At 39.8% G+C, this 24,265-nt stretch overlaps 2 protein-coding genes across 2 annotated transcripts in view; both read left to right on the top strand.

Annotated features, from left to right (window-relative positions):
* Nucleotides 1–14,554, top strand: part of LOC311141437 (NLR family CARD domain-containing protein 3-like) — a 58,583-nt gene extending 44,029 nt beyond the window's left edge. The window contains exons 2-5 of the mRNA XM_084176767.1: nucleotides 11,509–11,625; nucleotides 11,922–12,006; nucleotides 12,136–12,364; nucleotides 12,765–14,554. Coding sequence (XP_084032893.1) covers nucleotides 11,509–11,625; nucleotides 11,922–12,006; nucleotides 12,136–12,364; nucleotides 12,765–14,539 — 2,206 coding nt within the window. The 3' untranslated portion in view covers nucleotides 14,540–14,554. The remainder of the gene's footprint in view (nucleotides 1–11,508; nucleotides 11,626–11,921; nucleotides 12,007–12,135; nucleotides 12,365–12,764) is intronic.
* Nucleotides 14,555–20,635: 6,081 nt separating this feature from the next.
* Nucleotides 20,636–21,385, top strand: LOC311142198 (stonustoxin subunit beta-like; the record flags this gene model as incomplete). Its single annotated transcript, XM_084177792.1, has 1 exon — nucleotides 20,636–21,385. A coding segment is annotated over one exon (549 nt), but the record flags the coding sequence as incomplete, so codon positions are not given.
* Nucleotides 21,386–24,265: the final 2,880 nt, after the last annotated feature.

Raw genomic sequence — 24,265 nt, 5'->3', positions numbered from 1 at the left:
GACAGCTGGGTATTTTTCCCCCATAATATTTTCAAATCAAATCAAATTTTATTTGCCACATGCGCTGAATACAACAGGTGTAGACATTACAGTGAAATGCTTACTTACAAGCCCTTAACCAACAATGCAGTTTTTTAAAGAAAAAAATAATATTTCATACAGTAATGTTGATCAGTAGTATTAGAAAGCACCCTGGATCATTATTAAACCCCGTAGTATTTCATACAGTAATGATGATCAGTAGTATCAGAAATCACCCTGGATCATTATTAAACCCCATAGTATTTCATACAGTAATGATGATCAGTAGTATCAGAAATCACCCTGGATCATTATTAAACCCCGTAGTATTTCATACAGTAATGATGATCAGTAGTATGAGAAATCACCCTGGATCATTATTAAACCCCATAGTATTTCATACAGTAATGATGATCAGTAGTATGAGAAATCACCCTGGATCATTATTAAACCCCATAGTATTTCATACAGTAATGATGATCAGTAGTATTAGAAATCACCCTGGATCATTATTAAACCCCATAGTATTTCATACAGTAATGATGATCAGTAGTATCAGAAATCACCCTGCATCATTATTAAACCCCATAGTATTTCATACAGTAATGTTGATCAGTAGTATCAGAAATCACCCTGGATCATTATTAAACCCCATAGTATTTCATACAGTAATGATGATCAGTAGTATGAGTAATCACCCTGGATCATTATTAAACCCCATAGTATTTCATACAGTAATGATGATCAGTAGTATCAGAAATCACCCTGGATCATTATTAAACCCCATAGTATTTCATACAGTAATGATGATCAGTAGTATTAGAAATCACCCTGCATCATTATTAAACCCCATAGTATTTCATACAGTAATGATGATCAGTAGTATCAGAAATCACCCTGGATCATTATTAAACCCCATAGTATTTCATACAGTAATGATGATCAGTAGTATGAGAAATCACCCTGGATCATTATTAAACCCCATAGTATTTCATACAGTAATGATGATCAGTAGTATGAGAAATCACCCTGGATCATTATTAAACCCCATAGTATTTCATACAGTAATGATGATCAGTAGTATCAGAAATCACCCTGGATCATTATTAAACCCCATAGTATTTCATACAGTAATGATGATCAGTAGTATGAGAAATCACCCTGGATCATTATTAAACCCCATAGTATTTCATACAGTAATGATGATCAGTAGTATCAGAAATCACCCTGGATCATTATTAAACCCCATAGTATTTCATACAGTAATGATGATCAGTAGTATCAGAAATCACCCTGGATCATTATTAAACCCCATAGTATTTCATACAGTAATGATGATCAGTAGTATCAGAAATCACCCTGGATCATTATTAAACCCCATAGTATTTCATACAGTAATGTTGATCAGTAGTATCAGAAATCACCCTGGATCATTATTAAACCCCATAGTATTTCATACAGTAATGTTGATCAGTAGTATCAGAAATCACCCTGGATCATTATTAAACCCCATAGTATTTCATACAGTAATGATGATCAGTAGTATCAGAAATCACCCTGGATCATTATTAAACCCCATAGTATTTCATACAGTAATGATGATCAGTAGTATCAGAAATCACCCTGGATCATTATTAAACCCCATAGTATTTCATACAGTAATGATGATCAGTAGTATTAGAAATCACCCTGGATCATTATTAAACCCCATAGTATTTCATACAGTAATGATGATCAGTAGTATCAGAAATCACCCTGGATCATTATTAAACCCCATAGTATTTCATACAGTAATGTTGATCAGTAGTATCAGAAATCACCCTGCATTATTCATCATGTCAGACATTTCCCTCCATTTCTCCCCACATGGAACTGCTGATGTAAAAGAGCTTCATAAGTAAATGATTGATATAACGTTGAACTCCCAACCTCCCAACCGGACTACAGTCTGTTACATTCTCAAATTCTCCACAGATCTTTGAGGAATTCCACTTTTATAATCTATAATGTATGGCAGTAATCTTACTTTGGGTCAAAGGGCATTGGTCCACTGATAACATTGAGAGGTTTGTACATGGACCAGTCATAGACAGACAGCTGGGTACTGGAGACTGCTCTCTGGGTCTGGGGGTTGGCAGTGCCCCCCTCCTCTCTCTCCTCAGAGACACTCATCTTAGGAGTGGGTTCCAACTTCCAGAATTACAGTGTGATAAAAAGACTCACACACCATTTAGGAGACACACACTTCCTTGATTAAACATATACTTACTAGAGTTTACAGGATATCCTGCTCTGTCCTCTCTCCAGTTTAGAGTTTATAGGATATCCTGCTCTGTCCTCTCTCCAGTTTAGAGTTTATAGGATATCCTGCTCTGTCCTCTCTCCAGTTTAGAGTTTATAGGATATCCTGCTCTGTCCTCTCTCCAGTTTAGAGTTTATAGGATATCCTGCTCTGTCCTCTCTCCAGTTTAGAGTTGATAGGATATCCTGATCTGTCATCTAAAAATATTTAATGGCTGGACAAGAACAAATATACTTTTATATAGGTATGCTTTCTACACACCATGAGGATAAACCATTAACCATGAGGTGTAGCTAACTGTTTTCTTTACTGACAACTGGGGTTAGAGACAGACAGAGACTGAGAGAGACACATACATCAAATACTCATGATCTTTGACCTTCCACCATTTCAGGCTTTTTTCAAAGAAATTGCATGGTAACACTTTACATGGCAGATGATAGGCATTAAAATACATTCATAAAGCCCTTGACCATTTTAAATAATAGTATTTACATTTTCGTCATTTAACATACGCTCTTATCCAAAGATACTCATGGGCACATCTACAGTTTTTTTACCTAGTCAGCTCAGGGTTTCAAACCAGCAACCTTTCGGTTACTGGTCCAACACCCTTATCCGCTAGGCTACCTGCCACCAGTGTATGATGGGCATCTTACAACAACTACAGCTGACATTATTGTGGTCATGTTAAGTATTTAGTTTTTTATTGGGATCCCCAAATAGACGTTGCCAAGGCAATCATTTTTTTATTTATTTTTTTATTCAGGCTGCAAAGTAAGGATCCTAACAGGGATTATTGATGTATGATGTTGGTAGAATGTATACATTGGGATAGTAGTAAGGATCCTACCAGGGATTATTTATGTATGATGTTGGTAGAATGTATACATTGGGATAGTAGTAAGGATCCTACCAGGGATTATTTATGTATGATGTTGGTAGAATGTATACATTGGGATAGTAGTAAGGATCCTACCAGGGATTATTTATGTATGATGTTGGTAGAATGTATACATTGGGATAGTAGTAAGGATCCTACCAGGGATTATTCATGTATGATGTTGGTAGAATGTATACATTGGGATAGTAGTAAGGATCCTACCAGGGATTATTTATGTATGATGTTGGTAGAATGTATACATTGGGATAGTAGTAAGGATCCTACCAGGGATTATTTATGTATGATGTTGGTAGAATGTATACATTGGGATAGTAGTAAGGATCCTACCAGGGATTATTTATGTATGATGTTGGTAGAATGTATACATTGGGATAGTAGTAAGGATCCTACCAGGGATTATTTATGTATGATGTTGGTAGAATGTATACATTGGGATAGTAGTAAGGATCCTACCAGGGATTATTTATGTATGATGTTGGTAGAATGTATACATTGGGATAGTAGTAAGGATCCTACAAGGGATTATTTATGTATGATGTTGGTAGAATGTATATATTGGGATTGTAGTAAGGATCCTACCAGGGATTATGTAAGTATGATGTTGGTAGAATGTATACATTGGGATAGTAGTAAGGATCCTACCAGGGATTATTTATGTATGATGTTGGTAGAATGTATACATTGGGATAGTAGTAAGGATCCTACCAGGGATTATTTATGTATGATGTTGGTAGAATGTATACATTGGGATAGTAGTAAGGATCCTACCAGGGATTATTTATGTATGATGTTGGTAGAATGTATACATTGGGATAGTAGTAAGGATCCTACCAGGGATTATTGATGTATGATGTTGGTAGAATGTATACATTGGGATAGTAGTAAGAGGTCGGTGGGTAAATGACTAAGATTCAAGCCTCCTGTCAGTTAGGGAGATTTGTTTCTTTATTGTGTGTTTAGTTGTACCTTTACCTTCCTGTAGTTGCTCATTTGGAAGGATTCTGTATGTAGGAATTGTCTAATATCCCTCCCAATGTGTTCTCGCAAGGGAGGTATTGAACGGGGGTGTCAATTTTGACCGCTACCTTTTTGAGAAAAAAAGTATTACTTGTTAAACAAAATCTCTTTCTCTGAGCAATTGTATTAGTATAAAATCATTTAATTTAATATTTTAACTTCTAAGTTAGAGATATGTTGAAACTGGATCCCTCATAATGATTCTACATTTTATAGTATGCCATGACCATTACTGGCCAAAGGTTAAACTACTGTTATGTTAATGCTATACTATGGTGTTGTGCCACTAGACTTGACCAGATATTATTGCATCCAAAGATCAACTGTACCTACAACATAGATACAGAGCCACTTGTCATCAGGAAGGTGCTCTCTGAGCAGAACGGAAAATATCTCAATGACTTGACATGTTCTGGTTGTGAATACAGGCTACAAGGTAAGACTCTTCCAAGGGATTATTGTAAAGTGTGTAGGGAAATTAAATATATGGTGTTATTATAGTATAGAGAATGACAGTAAAACACTCAGATCTAACAGTCCATTAACAGAAAGTACGTTCAGAAACCTGAACGTACTTTTCTTAACATTGATATTATGAATTAAATTAAATAATATCATAATTATAGCAGACCTGTTGAAGAAAGCAACACACTAGAATGAGTGGAATTATTGCAAGAGAAAGTGAGACATTATTTTCATTTTTATTTTATTTTATTTTAGTTTTAGATCAGCTTTAATATTTCAGATAGATTGTAACTTCCATCAATCCCCCATTATTATTATTATTACTATTATTATTATTAGTTCCACTACATGGAGAAAAGGTTAACAATATCAGTCACGACATTTAGCAGACGCTCTTATCCAGAGCGACTTACATGAGCAAATAGGGTTAAGTGCCTTGCTCAAGGGCACATCGACAGATTTTTCACCTAGTCGGCTCGGGGATTAGAACCAGTGACCTTTCGGTTACTGGCACAACGCTCTTACCCACTAAGCTACCTGCTCACTAAACTACGTGTTGATGTGATTGCATTAAATCACCTGACTGTTTGGACGTGTCTGTTAGTAAATGTTTTATTTCTAAGAGATAATGAATAAAATAGAACAATTGACCTTCAATAATTAGTTGTCACTGTGTTCACCACAACCAACATGCAGCATCTCTGTTTAGGGGTCAGTGCTCGAAAATGAGTCTCTCTGGGGAGAGAGAGGAGGGGGGATCTGCCTCTAAAATGAGTCTCTCTGGGGAGAGAGAGGAGGGGGGCCCTGCCTCTAAAATGAGTCTCTCTGGGGAGAGAGAGGAGGGGGTCCCTGCCTCTAAAACAAGTCTCTCTGGGGGACATGACACCAAAGCTAAGAGGTGAGATAACAATGTTGTTTAAGAATTTATAAGGAGTTTATTTCTAAAACGTTATATCCACAATTTTTTCACGTTTGTTATTTTACATCAGAAATGATTGCTTATGGGTACCTTCATGTGCGTGTAAAATGTTGTTGTTGTAAGATTTTAATTAATAGATTTTTGCATATTAATTTTTGTTAAGCAATACGCTATATAGCTGGAATGAAATGTTTGTATCCTGTATATTTGACTGTGATATGTGGTTGTCTCACCAGCACACACACACACACACACACACACACACACACACACACACACACACACACACACACACACACACACACACACACACACACACACACACACACACACACACACACACACACACAAACACACAGACACATCTTTACCAGCATACACACACACATCTATAGAAGTTTTGCATGACACAATCATTTATCCTACTCTTAGTTATTGTCTAATATGTTGTCATGCAGAACCTTATTGTTTTTACTAATTCTGATCGTTGTTACAAGCAGAATTTTGACAATACTACCATCAAATCAACACACTCTTCACTCCTGTTTTAAACAACAAGTGTTCTATCGCTTGCTTAATATATGGAACCACTAAAAGTTCTATATAGAAACCTTTTATAGGGTTCTTTAATCAGAACTCTAGAGGTTCTTCTTCCCTGAACCAAAATGGCTCCATATAGAACCCTGCATGGTGTCATTTATGAATTATGGCTACTACTATTAAATAGGAATATTTTTAGAAGAATATAATTTATAGGAAAATAGGAATGGTTGAAAAATCCCAATATTCATTAAAAAAGATCATGATCGGTAATAGTCATTACTGTAAACACTATAGATGTCTGAGTACTATCTATCCAAAATGTAATGTGTATAAGAAATTATTATTTTTATAGATATAAAAAAGTAATTACTGTGTATGAAAGTATTGTATGGGGGGTAGAATTTATCTTCGTTATATTCAAACACACTGGTGGCCAGGGAGGCATCTCTTTGTTCGAACGATGGCCCAACTCTGGCTGACTTCTTTACAATACAATACATTACAATACAGTACAACTTTGTCCATTAGTTCCAGCAAACAACAAAAATGTATTTTCTGCTCTGTTCATAACCCCCCCAAACAGCAGACCTCACACATACAGTTGAGACCAGCACAGGTTCAAGCTGCAGTGCAGCGCCCCCGGATGGAGAGCATGTTGTGGGGTTAAGGGCCTTGCTCAAGGGCCCAACGAAAGGGGATTGTTTTGAGGACGTGGACCCAGCAGCCCTCCAGGGGTCAGATCAATTCCGTCCGTTCTTTCCAGCGCCCGGCCCGGGATTCAAACTGGACACTTTTCGGCCACAGGTCCAACGCCTGCCACAGCTCCAACTCATTTGCCGCTGGGCGAAAACCTGAGTTAATATTCAGAAATAAGCATGAGTTAATCTGCCAAAATGAAGACAAAATGTTATGCAGACATCATTATTATGATAACATACATTCAGTTGTCATCAGCAGCAGCCACAAGAGAGAGAGCCTATGATAGTTCTGGGTAACTGCCAGACTGAGCAAAACATAGATAGTGTGTTAAAAGACATGTAATGATTAACTAGGCTATTGAATCACCAACACTTATTATACATAATTATTATACAGAAATCATTGTCAAATGCTGAAGAGAAACTGTTCCATGTAGGTCTATATTATTTATGGATTGATCATATAGAAATATAGAAACATTATTTTAACTACTCCAAAGCAATTACATGTGGCGCAGGAACCACTGACTCACTGCATTATTCTATAGTATTATCAAGACACCTGCTGTTAATTCTTAACTGGTTAGGACAGCTCATGAGGTGTCCTAAATATCTACCGACTAGGTGGGACTAGAGGCTTCATGCATAGCTTTAATTTATACCCATAAGTGTAAAATGTCTTTCTTCTCAGCACTTATACGACCAAAGTTCTACTCTGAGACACTTTGTTTTAAAAAACTTTGAATGTTTGTTTTACATATAAAAATAAATAAATGAATATTACTAATGTAAGCCAGTGTAAAGACTGGGTTATGTATGCACTCACTAACTGTAAGTCGCTCTGGATAAGAGCGTCTGCTAAGTGATTAAAATGTAAATGTATTGTGTTGCTCTGCTCATGTCCGCGTTCTGGAACTGTCCGCGTCCCCGTACAGAACTGCCCGCGTCCACGTACGGTTTGGCGCCAAGCATATTGTCCAGTTACGCGCTGAGTGGACTGAGGTGATGTTGGGGAACAACGACGGAGTTCGTTACAGTGTTGAGACGCCGAAGTTTATTGTTCAATTAGCTTTTTTGCGTAATGGTCAGTGACAGTATGAGTGTAGCCAGATCCTTTTCACTCGCTATTCTTGTTTAATTGTGTGGTTCACCGGATTCGTCATCATCCTCGAGACGAGGGACAGACGAACGACCTGCTAGCTAGCCAAGCTAGTCGGTACAGCTAGCTAAGCTAGCTACCACTACATCATCACCGGCTGCCTGCTTTTCTTGTGGACCGATGGAGCTCCCTGGTTGTTTCTTCCACCTGTTAAATACCGTGGAGGGCTTCTCCCTCTCTCGTTGACGGATGCTGGCTACCTACCATCCCTCTGTCCGGTTCTCCTCTTCACTAGATGGACGGTAACTTTAGTGTTTAACCCCGCTGTGTCCAAGGACTGAACTTTTTGAATATTATTTTCGGGGCCCCTCAAGTTACATTTTTTACAACGTTTATTTCTGATAAAATTAGTTCATTGCATCCGCCATGGAGCCCAGTTTCATAATATTACCTTCTATCCCTGGTTATGAAGTAATCGCGAAAAAACAGGCCTTATGTTTGGCATTTTTCACCCTGCCAGCTCCTATTAGTTCTACTGTAGGTTTACCTCAGGTAACTTATTATTTACAAGGTTATGGATACTTGGTGAGCGTTAACCCTGTAGGTTTACCTCAGGTAACTTATTGTTAACAAGGTTCCAGTTTTTGGGAGCACTAACCCTGTAGGTTTACCTCAGGTAACTTATTATTTACAAGGTTATGGATACTTGGTGAGCGTTAACCCTGTAGGTTTACCTCAGTTAACTTATTATTAACAAGGTTACGGTTACTTGGTGAGTGCGCTCAATGTTAACCTGAGTACATGTTGTGGTGAGCCACAGTCTAAGAGGTGTTGTCTGGCGCAAAGCCATCAAACGTTAAAAATGTTCTGGTCATGGTTAAACATATTTGTTTTAAGAAAAAAGTGTACAATCTAAACAAAACGCATGTCCCTGTCCTCTTTTTCAAGATGTGGCAGATTTAAACAGCCAGAATACAATTTTTTATTAAGAAATAACAATTTTTCTGATGACTTGTTGTTTCTAAATGGCTGCTGGGTAATTTGATATACATCGAACTCTTCCTTCGTAGCCATTAAATTGAGCGAATGCTGCGCAGGTTCACTGAGTTGCAAACCAAATGGGTATAATGGGGTGATTGTTGTCTAATTGGGTGGTCTAGCTAATGGATTTGTAGATCTGACGCAGTTGCTACCTCAGATTATGAGCCTAACAAGTGTCATATAGCTCAGTTGGTACAGCATGGTGCTTGCAACGCCAGGGTTGTGGGTTCGTTTCCCACGGGGGGCCAGTATGAAAATGTATGCACTCACTAACTGTAAGTCGCTCTGGATAAGACCGTCTGCTAAATATGTAAAATGTAAATGTAAAAAATTTCATGAATTAGTTATTTAGTACCCACATATGGCCAAAGGGAGGCGCAAGAGTGCTATAAACCCATACTGTTTTTTGCCATAAAACCCTAAACCTAACAATCAATCACATGCATTTATAAAGCCCTTTTTACACCAGCAGATGTCACAAAGTGCTATACAGAAACTCTTACCCTACTTATAACCTATTTTAGCCGTAACCCTAACCCCTAATTCTAGGGTATGGTAGCCTAGAACACTTTTAGAAACTATTTTAGTAATAATATTATCTTAGTAAATACAATTATAGTATTAAATAGTGTTTTAATTATTTTGTTGTTATTTTATTATATGTATAATTGCAAGACAGAACACTTGATAAATAAGACACATTTGTTTTATTTTTCAAATGTGGTTTGAATTGGGTGACCTAGTAACCTCTGTGTGAAAGTCCAGCAATTGGCGTGGGGCAGGTTTGAGACTGATCTAATACACTTCATTTCTGAGCTGCCTCACCAATGTCTGTACGTGAATTAATAACTTTTAATAGCTAAATATTTCCAATAGATGGTGGCAAAAGACCACGAAGCATCAGTTATAGGCTACAAGCAGCAATATGATTGACATAAAATAGCATGCAACCAAATACTATATGTCCCATGATTTTCTGAAATGGTCACTCATTACTTTAGTTAGCTATACATCTCGTATTAGGCCTGTGATGCTTTTGGAAGAGCAATTAAATAGTGACTATAGCAGGTGTTGAACCCCGGGTAAATAATCACTAGTCACATGCTCCAACCTCAACCCTAGTATACATTCATTTTTAAATATCTAATATTACGATTAAACAACCTCGGAATAGAAAAGACAAGAGTGCGTGTTCCAGCCCACCAATAAATTACATCATGCAAACCTCGCGGTTAGCAAATGTACCTCAACATGCCCCTCGCTTGTGCTAGAAGGCAGAGTGCTCGCTGCTGGTTGATGAATCTGACAATGACTGTACCAGGAAAATACGTTTTTCTCGACCAGAGGTGACTAAATTAATGTTCAGGCTTATTGATAATCGTTATAGTAATGAAGTATAATTTCAAAACATGAGCATAAAAACAGGTAATAATAAACATGAATCATCATTATATTATTTCACAGTAATCTGTTAAATGCTTTTTCAGTCGTTCCTCTTGCGTTAGCAGTGTGGAAAGGGACAGTAAAAAGCGTGTGCAGGAGTTTTCCTGTGAGGGGGAGTGGTGGTGTATCCAGGGACAAAACTAACTAACCTTCTGAAATGTCATTCATGGTCTTATGCTGCCATCTATTGGAATTATTTAGTAACTGCAGTAGTACTGAATAAAGTATATCCTTACTAAAGTAGTAATTAATTAATTAGTTAATTTTACCACTTACAACCATAAAATAACCATTTATAGCATAACAAACAATGAAACTGACATAAACCAAAAACACCATACATTTAGTTAACTATATATATATATATATATATATATATATATACTATTTATTTAGATGGGTGACATTATCTGCCAAAGTAACACCACTGTAGATAAAGAAGAGCTCTCCAGTAGGTGAACCAAAACATTCAAAGACCATTTTCTCAAAATTGAGGTTACAAGTTTATCATCTTTCAAAGCAGAATTACTTTCCCATTGTTCCTAAACTGTAGTGTATGATATACCTTTTTCTAGCTGAGACTCTACTTTTATCCAATGTAAAAAAATAAACATTTCAAATGTTGCTACATAAGACCGAATCGAGCTGGTCGGTCACATTTGACTGTGTAAAACCTAGCAGTACTACTTATTTCTTTGAGAGTGAGGAAGATATATATTATTACTGTGTAAAACCTAGCAGTACTACTTATTTCTCTGAGAGTGAGGCAGATATATAGCATTTTGCAAAAAAACATGATTATTTGTCTCTCTGAAATGAAACCATCAAGTGATAGATTTTAAACAAATACATGTCTGTCGTTGAACAATCCCATGCCATGATTAGATAGTGAAAAAACACACCAATCTCTTTCATAATTTCTTTAAACAATAAAATCTAATTCACCAACATTTCTGAAAATGGATATATAGCGTTTGGAATGAAACTCTTTTTATGTTTCCCCATCTGAGCTCAGAGTAGATGAGAGATGTAATGTTTGTCTCTGTTGTGTTGAAGTCCAATCAAGCAGGAGAGACCAGCCTCCCCTGTACCCAGCTGTGTGTCCATGAAGAGTGACCGGTCTATGCAACAACCTATAGAGTTTAGAGAGGGATACTTTTCTAGTGAACAAAGGTAAGAAGAACTCATGGGTCATGGTCAGTGGGTTAAACAACACTGTCTCTAGTCATTTCTCCTCTCCCATTTTACCATTTATTTTTGTTGTTTTCAAAATCCATAGGCTAAACCTTTTTTCCATTCTAATAGTCCTGAAACAATATTAACACAACATTCCCTCCCTGTGTGTGTGTGTGTGTGTGTGTGTGTGTGTGTGTGTGTGTGTGTGTGTGTGTGTGTGTGTGTGTGTGTGTGTGTGTGTGTGTGTGTGCACTCCCTGGATGAGGAAATGTAATCTCATGTTTTGTCCACAGAAACCAACAGGAGAGATCAGAGTCAGAGATTCTCAGTGGTCAGTCTTCCCAGAGTCATCAAACAGACCTGGCCTCCATATTCAGTGTATGTGGTCCTGTTATGTACATTTGTTTTTGTTTACCTCAAGTAAAGTTGATCTGTCAATCATTCATTAATGTGTTAATGAGAAAGCAATTATTATCTTGCTTAACTTATTTACTTGATTTATTTCAGTTGCTTGAAGAGAATATTATGACATTTGTGAAGAACGAGCTGAAGATGTTCAAGAGGATTCTTAGTCCAGAACTCCCAGAAGGCTTTGAGAGTCAGAAGCAGGATGAGGAAGTGGTGGATGCTGAAGATGAGAAGCAGGAGAGCAGTGCCAGAGAGGGGGCTCTGAAGATCACACTGCACGTCCTGAGGAAAATGAACCAGAGGGAGCTTGCTGACACACTGGAGAAAAGTAAGAGCTGTCTGCCTCATGTTGAATGCTGTTTTAGAACATTTAAAAGCTGTAGCTAAAGTACAGCTAAAGTAGCTGTGTAACTAAATGATATTGTAGCAGCCTTAACACAACACCTAGTGACCTCATCAAGTAGCAGCAGGGATGTGTTGTGTTGATTAATTTAGACAGAGAAGAGGAGAGAGAGAGAGAGAGAGAGAGAGAGAGAAAGAGAGAGAGAGAGATCATAATAATATAATCAGTCACACCAGTCTGTAATGCATTATGAAAACATTTACACATTTATACAGTCAGTTAAGAGAATAGATTACTTTATTTAAAACTTTATAACAGTCCTACAATACTGTAGGCATTAAAACAGATGTAATATTAATATCCTCTGTGTTATTTCTTCATTCAGATGAGCTTGCTGTGATTTGCCAACGTGAACTCAAATCTAATCTAAAGAAGAAGTTTCAGTGTGTATTTGAGGGGATCGCTAAACAAGGAAACCCAACACTTCTCAATAAGATCTACACAGAGCTCTACATCACAGAGGGTGGAACAGGAGAGGTCAATAATGAACATGAGCTGAGACAGATTGAGACAACAACCAGGAAACAAGCAAGACCAGAGACTGCAGTCAAATGTAACGACATCTTCAAACCCTTAACTGGACAAGACAAACTTATCAGAACTGTGCTGACAAAGGGAGTCGCTGGTATTGGAAAAACAGTCTCTGTGCAGAAGTTTATTCTGGACTGGGCTGAAGGAAAAGCAAATCAGGATGTCCAATTTGTATTTTCATTCCCTTTTCGGGAGCTGAATTTGATGAACGGGGATGAACACACTTTGATTAAACTTCTCAATCACTTCTCAATGGAAACCAAAGAATCAAGAATCTCCAACTACGACAAGTACAAAGTCCTGTTCATCTTTGATGGTCTGGATGAGTGCCGACTGCCCCTAGACTTCCAGAAGAACAAGATCTGTTGTGACGTCACAGAGTCAACCTCAGTGGATGTTCTGCTGACAAATCTCATCAAGGGAAATCTGCTTCCCTCTGCTCTCCTCTGGATAACTACCCGACCTGCAGCAGCCAATAAGATCCCTTCAGTGTGTGTTCACCAGGTGACAGAGGTACGAGGGTTCAATGACCCACAGAAGGAGGAGTACTTCAGGAAGAGATTCAGTGATGAGGACCTGGCCAGCAGAATCATCTCACACATAAAGACATCAAGGAGCCTCCACATCATGTGCCACATTCCAGTCTTCTGTTGGATTTCTGCAACAGTCCTTGAACACATGTTGAGTACAGACAAGACAGAAGAGATGCCCAAGACTCTGACTGAGATGTACACACACCTTGTGGAGTTTCATACCAAACAGAAGAATGAAAAGTATCTTGGGAAAGAAGAGACAGGTCCACACTGGAATAAAGAGAGCATTCTGTCACTGGGAAAACTGGCTTTTCAACAGCTTGTGAATGGCAATCTGATTTTCTATGAAGAAGACCTGAAAGAGGCTGGCATTGATGTCAATGAAGCCACAGTGTACTCAGGATTGTGCACACAGCTCTTTAAAGAGGAATGTGGGCTGTACCAGGACAAGGTGTACTGCTTCGTGCATCTGAGCATTCAGGAGTTTCTGGCTGCTGTATATGTGTTCCTCTCATTCATCAACAACAATGAGAATCTAATGGCCGAACCGCAAGTTACTGAAGTTACTGTCTACAAGAGTGCTGTGGATAAAGCCTTACAAAGTGAGACAGGAAACCTGGACCTGTTCCTCCGCTTCCTTCTGGGCCTCTCACTGGAGTCCAATCAGAAGCACTTACGAGGTCTACTGACAAAGACAAGAAGCAGCTCACAGAGCCATGAAGAAACAGTCAAGTACATCAAGGAGAAGATCAGGAAGAATCCCTCTCCAGAGAGGTGCATCAATCTGTTCCACTGTCTGAATGAACTGAATGACCATTCTCTAGTGGAGGAGATCCAAAGCTTCCTGAGATCAGGAAGTCTCTCACCTGCACAGTGGTCAGAAGAACTGTCACCTGCACAGTGGTCAGCTCTGGTCTTTGTGTTGCTGACTTCAGAAAAGGAGCTGGATGTGTTTGACCTGAAGAAATACTCCAGATCAGAGGAAGGTCTTCTGAGGCTGCTGCCAGTGGTCAAAGCCTCCAGAGCTGCTCTGTGAGTACATAACATGACATTTAAGTACTAATCATCAGGAAGAAATATTCAGTTTAGAGAAATATATGTATTATAATATGTATATAATATATAATATTAAATAGAAAAACTTACTGAATCAATGCATTGATGTTCACATTAGTATAACAATATGACCATACAATTCTAGGAGACGGAAGATTAATCTATATGTTGTTTAAGAGAATAAACCAAATGCATTTGCCATTGTCCTTCTACACTACTGGTGTTAAATTAACAATGTGTTTGTGAAATCATGATGATCTCTTTGTCAGGCTGTCAGGCTGTGGAGTCACAGAGAAAGGCTGTGCTTCTCTGGTCTCAGCTCTGAAGTCAAACCCCTCACACCTGAGAGAGCTGGATCTGAGTAACAATGACCTGAAGGATTCAGGAGTGAAGCTGCTCTCTGCTGGACTGGGGAATCCCCACTGTAAACTGGAGACTCTGAGGTCAGTATTCCTGTAGTTGGTCAACAAGTGATAACTGTTCACCAGATCCACATGTGTTTACCAGGCACACATAGTCCACACCATATGTGTTTGGACAGTGAAGCTTACAGTTTTACATTTGGTGCTATGCTCCAGCATTTTGGATTTCAGATAAAATATTTCATATTAGGTGACAGTACAGAATGTTGCCTGTTATTTGAAGGTAATGGTGAGAGGTTAGCATGTTTTGTTGTAGCCTCTGTAACTTTGTCATTCATGATTATTCTCAATCATGGCATCATCAGGATTACTTTAGTAGTGTTTAGAAACATGTTATCTACTCACTTAGAAAGAAAATGACTCAACACCAACGAATAGCAGTGTGGTTTTAATATGATTTGACCCTTTGCAGGCTGTCAGGCTGTCTAGTCACAGAGGAAGGCTGTGCTTCTCTGGTCTCAGCTCTGAAGTCAAACCCCTCACACCTGAGAGAGCTGGATCTGAGTAACAATGACCTGAAGGATTCAGGAGTGAAGCTGCTCTCTGCTGGACTGGGGAATCCCCACTGTAAACTGGAGACTCTGAGGTCAGTATTCCTGTATTACTCAATGAACACACACACACTGGAAACACACACACAGGACACAAACACACAGGACACACACACACACACACACACACAATGGACACACACACACATACACACACACACACACACACACACACACACTGGACACACACACACATACACACACACTCTGGACAGACACACACACACTGAACACACACACACTGGACACACACACACACACACACACATATTAATTTAGTAGTGTTTAGAAACATGTTATCTACTGTTAATAATGATACATTAATTAATTTATATACAGTACTAGTCAAAAGTTTGGACACACCCACTCATTCAAGGATTTTTCTTTATTTTTACAATTTTTACATTGTAAAATAATAGTGAAGACATTAAAACTATTAAATAACACATATGAAATCATGTAGTAATCAAAAAAGTGTTAAACAAATGAAAATATATTTCATATTTGACATTTTTCAAATAGCCACCCTTTGCCTTGATGACAGCTTTGCCCACTCTTGGCATTCTCTCAACCAGCTTCACCTGGAATGCTTTTCCAACAGTCTTGAAGGAGTTCCCACATATGCTGAGCACTTGTTGGCTGCTTTTCCTTCACTCTGCGGTCCGACTCATCCCAAACCATCTCAATTGGGTTGAGGTCGGGGGATTGTGGAGGCCAGGTCATCTGACGCAGCACTCCATCACTCTCCTTCTTGGTAAAATAGCCCTTACACAGCCTGGAGGTGTGTTGGGTCATTGTCCTGTTGAAAAACAAATGATAGTCCCACTAAGCGCAAACCAGATGGGATGGCGTATCGCTGCAGAATGCTGTGGTAGCCATGCTGGTTAAGTGTGGTTAAATTCTAAATAAATCACAGACAGTGTCACCAGCAAAGCTCCCCCACACCATAACACCTCCTCCACCATGCTTTACGGTGGGAAATACACATGCAGAGATCATCCGTTCACCTACACCGCTTCTCACAAAGACACAGCGGTTGGAACCAAAAATCTCCAATTTGGACTCCAGACTAAAGGACAAATGTCCACAGGTCTAATGTCCATTGCCCGTGTTTGTTGGCCCAAGCAAGTCTCTTCTTCTTATTGGTGTCCTTTAGTAGTGATTTATTTGAGGCAATTCGACCATGAAGGCCTGATTCACACAGTCCCCTCTGAACAGTTGATGTTGAGATGTGTCTGTGACTTGAACTCTGTGATGCATTTATTTGGGCTGCAATTTCTGAGGCTGGTAACTCTAATGAACTTATCCTCTGCAGCAGAGGTAACTCTGGGTCTTCCATTCCTGTGGCGGTCCTCATGAGAGCCAGTTTCATCATAGCGCTTGATGTTTTTTACGACTGCACTTGAAGAATCTTTCAAAGTTGTTGAAATGTTCCGTATTGACTGGCCGTCATGTCTTAAAGTAATGATGGACTGTCATTTCTCTTTGCTTATTTGAGCTGTTCTTGCCATAATATTGACTTGGTCTTTTACCAAATAGGGCTATCTTCTGTATACCCCCCTATCTTGTCACAACACAACTGATTGGCTCAAACACATTAAGAAGGAAAGAAATTCCACAAATTACCTTTTAAGAAGGCACACCTGTTAATTGAAATGCATTCCAGGTGACTACCTCATGAAGCTGGTTGAGAGAATGTCAAGAGTGTACAAAGCTGTCATCAAGGCAAAGGGTGGCTATTTGAAGAATCTCAAATATAAAATATATTTTGATTAATTTAACACTTTTTTGGTTACTACATGATTCCATATGTGTTATTTCATAGTTTTGATGTCTTCACTATTATTCTACAATGTAGAAAATAGTAAAAATAAAGAAAAACCCTTGAATGAGTTGGTGTGTTTAAACTTTTGACTGGTACTGTATATATACATATATGAATAGATATGGCAGGTTTCAGGACACTGAAAGAATATATTTTCACACCAAAGAATAGCAGTGTGGTTTTAATATGATTTGACCCTTTGCAGGCTGTCAGGCTGTCTAGTCACAGAGGAAGGCTGTGCTTCTCTGATCTCAGCTCTGAAGTCAAACCCCTCACACCTGAGAGAGCTGGACCTGAGTAACAATGACCTGAAGGATTCAGGAGTGAAGCTGCTCTCTGCTGGACTGGGGAATCCCCACTGTAAACTGGAGACTCTGAGGTCAGTATTCCTGTAGTTGGTCAACAAGTGATAACTGTTCACCAGATCCACATGTGTTTACCAGGCACACATAGTCCACACTATATGTGTTTGGACAGTGAAGCTTACAGTAAAAAATTTGGTGCTATGCTCTAGCATTTTGGATTTCAGATATAATGTTTCATATTAGGCAACAGTACAGAATGTCTCCTTTTATTTAAAGGTATTCATATATATATATATATATATATATATATATATATATATATATATATTACCGTTTAGAAATGAAAGCACTTTATGTATCTTGTTCTCCCATTTGAAAAATTCGTAATAATTTGGACATATTCACTTATATTGTATTAAAAGTAGTCATAAGTTTAGTATTTGGTCCCATATTCCTTACCTGCAGTGATTATATCAAGCCTGTGATTCTACAAACTTGTTGAATGCATTTGCAGTTTGTTTTGGTTGTGTTTTAGATGATGTTTTTCCCAATAGCAACTGAATGGTGAATAATGTCCTGTCATTTTGGAGTCACTTCACTTGTATTGTCAGTAAGAATAGAAGATGTTTCTGAACACTTCTACATTCATGTGGATGCTACCATGATTATGAATAATCATGAATGAATCGTGAATGATGATGAATGAGAAAGTTACAGAGGAACAAGGATCATACCCCCTCTGTTATTGGTAATGGTGAGAGGTTAGCATGTTTTGTTGTAGCCTCTGTAACTTTCTCACTCATTATTATTCATAATTCGTTCATGATTTTTATTAATCATGGCATCTTCAGGATTCATTTAGTTATGTTTAGAAACATGTTATCTACTCTCTTAGACAGAAGATTACTTCAGTCATCATCCACCATTCAGTTACTATCGGGCAAAACATAACCCAAAACACAACCAAAACAAACTGCAAATGCAACCAACGAATTTACAACCAAATACTCAACTTTTGAATACTTTAATACACTATAAGTGAATCGGTCAGAATACTTGTGACTTCTTCAAATGGGGGGACTAGATACATAAAGTGCTTCATTTCTAAACGGTGAAACAGATATGTATGAAAATATCCTCAAATAAAGGGTGACATTATATACTGTCACCTCGTATGAAACATTTGATCTCAAATCCAAAATGCTGGAGTATAGAGCCACATTTAAAATGTTAGCTTCACTGTCAAAATAGATATGGTGTGGACTGTATCCTCAATACAATCTAAATCTGATACCTCACTGTCTGTCTTTTGACTGATACTGCTTTTTAAACTGCTCTGGTCAGTCTACTCAAATATTTGTAATATATATGTTTCTCTCTACAAGCAAAATTATGATCATTTCTAATAATGATACATCAATTCATTTATGAATAGATATGGCAGGTTTCAGGACACTGACGTATCTGAATATGTTGAAAACTGCCACTATTTTCACCACCAAAGAATAGCAGTGTGGTTTTAATATGATTTGACTCTTTGCAGGCTGTCAGGCTGTCTAGTCACAGAGGAAGGCTGTGCTTCTCTGGTCTCAGCTCTGAAGTCAAACCCCTCACACCTGAGAGAGCTGGACCTGAGCTACAATTACCCAGGAGACTCAGGAGTCAGACTGCTCTCTGCTGGACTGGAGGATCCACACTGCAGACTGGAGAAACTCAAGTATGTAGAGGGTTTATGTCAATGTTCATATCAGACATGTTGGAGTTATCAGGCTAGTTAAGACAAACATTCTGACCACCACTTGGACTAAGTTATATAAAGTGTGTGTGTGTGTCTGTGTGTGTGTGTGTGTCTGTGTCTGTGTCCTGTGTGTGTGTGTGTGTGTGTGTGTGTGTGTGTGTGTGTGTGTGTGTGTGTGTGTGTGTGTGTGTGTGTGTGTGTGTGTGAGTGTGTGTGAGTTCAGGTGTACACACACACACACAATGGACACACACACACACTGGACACACACACACACACACACACTGGACACACACGCACACACACACACACTGGACACACACACACACACACACACACACTGGACACACACACACACACACACACACTGGACACACACGCACACACACACACTGGACACACACACAAACACACACACACTGGACACACACACACACACACACACACACTGGACACACACACACACACACACACACACTTGGACAAATGTATATACTTACTGTTTGTGTGTGTGTGTGTGTGTGAGTTCAGGTGTATCCCTCAATGACTGTCTGTTCTTCTGCTTACCGCTACAGTGTGGAACATGGTGGAGAGAACACAATGAAACCTGGACTTAGAAAATGTGAGTGTTGACTGCTGTGAAGAATATGACTAAGAATAAGTCTTAATTCAAGTGAAGTCAAAGTCAAAGACCACCATCATTACTTACTTGGTCATATTAAATATGAGCTGTAGTTCTACAGAAGCACAAATCAGGGACACCAAAGTTTACAAAGAGTTGCTTTGACAATGTGTGTGTCTGTGTGTGGTGTGTTCCAGTTACATATTAAATATGCGTGCATGAAAGTGTGTGTGTGTCCAGTGTGTGTGTTTGTTCTGGATGTGTGTGTGTGTGTGTGTGTGTGTGTGTGTGTGTGTGTGTGTTCAGTGTAATTGTGTGTGTGTGTGTGTGTTCAGGATGTGTATGTTTGTGTGTGTGTGTTCAGGATGTGTGTGTGTGTCCAGTGTGTGTGTGTGTGTGTTCAGTGTAAGTGTGTGTGTGTGTGTTCAGGGTGTGTGTGTGTGTGTAATTAATGGGAATACGTGTGTTTTATATTACCATACAGTATAACATATGATCATTCAACAAGTCTCAAGTTACCTTAACTTCTCCTTTTTATACCTAGAAACATCTACATTAAATGAATTAGTGAAAAGTGAGTTAACATTCTAATGTGAATGATGATGATTTCTAATATTGTGTCTGGTTTCATCCATCAGATGTCTGTGATCTCACACTGGACCCAAACACAGTAAACAGACTCCTCTCTCTGTCTGAGGAGAACAGAAAGGTGACATGTAGGAGAGAGAAGCAGCCGTATCCTGATCACCCAGAGAGATTTGAGGGCTGTGGACAGGTGCTGTGTAGAGAGGGTCTGACTGGGTGCTGTTACTGGGAGGTAGAGTGGAGTGGGTTAGGGGCTGTTATAGGAGTGGCATATAAAGGAATCAGGAGGAGAGGATGGGGTTATGACTGTGTGATTGGATACAATGACAAGTCCTGGAGTCTGTTCTACTCTGACAACAGTTACTCTGCCCGTCACAATAATAATCTCACTACCATAGACGTCCCCTCCTCCAGCTCCCACAGAGTAGGAGTGTATCTGGACTGGCCAGCCGGCACTCTGTCCTTCTACAGAGTCTCCTCTGACACACTGACCCACCTGAACACATTCCACTCCACATTCACTGAGTCCCTCTATCCAGGGTTTAGGGTTTGGGATGACGCCTCAGTGTCCCTGTAAATAATAACCATGGTAACACTGACACACACACACACACACACTGGACACACACACACACACACACACACACACACACACACTGAACACACTAGACAGACACACTGACACACTGGACACACACACACACACACACACACACAGGAAACACACACTGGACACACACACACACTGGACACACACAAACACACACACACTGGACACACACACACACACTGGACACACACAAACACACATACGCTGGACACACACACACACACACACACTGAACAAACACACTGAACACACACACACCGGACAAACACAAACTGGACACACACACACACACACACACACACACATACACACACACACACACGACACACATACATTGATCACACACACTGGACAAACACACCCAAACACACTAGACACACACACACTGGACACACACACACACTGACACACACACACACTGGACACACACACACACACACACACTGAACAAACACACTGAACACACACACACCGGACAAACACACACTGGACACACACACACACACAGGACACACATACATTGATCACAAGCACACTGGACACACACTGGACAAACACACCCACACACTGGACACTGGACACACACACACTCTGGACACACACACACACTGGACACACACACACACACACACTGAACACACACACACTGGACACACACACATTGGACACACACACACACACACAGGACACACACACACACCGGACACACACACGCACACACTGGACACACACACACACACACACACACTGGACACACACACACACACACAAACACAGGAAACAAACACAGGACACACACACTGGACACACACACACACAGGACACACTCACACACTGGACACACACACACACACTCACACACACACACACAGGACACACACACACTGGACACACACACACACCCACACACACACACACAGGAAACACACACTGGACACACACACACACACACTGGACACACACAAACACACACACACACTGGACACACACACATACGCTGGACACACACACACACACACACACACTCACACTGGACCCACACACATACACACTGGACACACACACTGGACACACACACACCTGGCACACACACACACACACACACACACACACACACTGGACACACACACACCTGACACACAGGACACACACACACACACACACACACACACACACACACACACACACACACACACACACACACACACACACTGGACACACACACTCACACACACTGGACACACACACACTGGACACACACACTCACACACACTGGACACACAGACAGACACTGGACACACACACATACACACTTACACACACACTCACACACACTGGACACACACACACACACACACACACTGGACACACACACACTGGACACACACACACACACACACACACTCACACTGGACACACACACATACACACAGGACACACACACCTGACACACACACACACACAGGACACACACACTGGACACACACACACACACACACTCTGGACACACACACACACTGGACACACACACACACACACACACACACACTGAACACACACACTGGACACACACACACACTGGACGGACACACACACTGGACACACACACACAATGTACACACACACACTGGACACACACACACACACACACACACTGAACACACACACACACACACACACACTGGACACACACACTGGATACACAAACACAATGGACACACACACACTGATCACACACACACACACACACACACACACACACACACACTTGACACTGGACACACACACACTGGACACACACACACTAAACATACACGCTGGATACACACACACACACACTGAACACACATACGCTGAACACACACACTGGACACACACACACACTGGACACACATCCACACACACACACTGGACACACACACACATACACACACTGGATTCACACACACACACACACACACTGGACAAACACACACTGGACACACACAAACACACACTGGACACACATACATACACTGGACACACACACACACACACTGGACACATTTCCATGTGTTGGATTTTGATGAAAGGAAATCCCATATAGCCTACTGGACAGGACTTTGCTATGGCATCTTCTGTTTGAGTGTCTCAGGTCAGGTCTGAGCCATGATCAGAATTTGTCTCTGTGTCTATTTCCAGCCCTGCCATTTCTACCTGTCCTGATCTAGCGTTTCACCCCTGACCTCCTCACACCGTCTCACTGTCCATGTCTGCTTTTAGCTCCCACCTCTACTTCACTGTGTTATAATGGACCTTATGCTTGTTGTGTCACCTCTGTAGCCAGTTATCAAACATACTGACCTTTCTGACCCTATCCCATGGCCCTACTTTCTAGAAATGAACATTTAAATTCCTCTATGAGTTTTGTTTTGTGTCCATTTACTTATCTATGTATTTGTTGTATATTGGGGTTGTGCCGCAGAGCATCATGGGGGTTTGTATGTGTTGAGATGATCACGTTCCAGATAAATGGTTGAACTGATTCCTGTCTCCTGTCTCATCATTATTGAATTGTTATACAGACGTGGTTATGAAACCCACGAGACATAACAACAGATTGGTGATGAGTAAGTCTGAATCTACAGGAACTATTCTGTCTGGAAGAAGTGGGTTTTTACAACTGTTTCAAACTGTTATTTTCTGTGGTACAGAATAGGCTAATGTTAGCACAGTGTATTGCTAGCAGAGGCAAGTGCATAGTCTAGCTAGCTAAGAAAGAGCGTTAACCAGTGGTGTAAAGTACTTAAGTAAAAATACTTTAAAGTACTACTTAAGTAGTTTTTTGGGGTATCTGTACTTGACTTTACTATTTATATTTTTGACTACTTTTACTTTTACTTCACTACATTCCTAAAGAAAATAATGTACTTTTTACTCCATACATTTTCCCTGACACCCAAAAGTACTCGTTACATTTTGAATGCTTAGCAGGACAGAAAATGGTCCAATTCACACACTTATCAAGAGAACATCCCTACTGCCTCTGATCTGGCAGATTCACTAAAC

The sequence above is a fragment of the Coregonus lavaretus genome (genome assembly GCF_964263955.1).
Source record: "Coregonus lavaretus genome assembly, chromosome: 2".
Taxonomy (NCBI): Eukaryota; Metazoa; Chordata; class Actinopteri; order Salmoniformes; family Salmonidae; genus Coregonus; species Coregonus lavaretus.
This window is presented reverse-complemented; position numbering and strand designations above follow the sequence as displayed.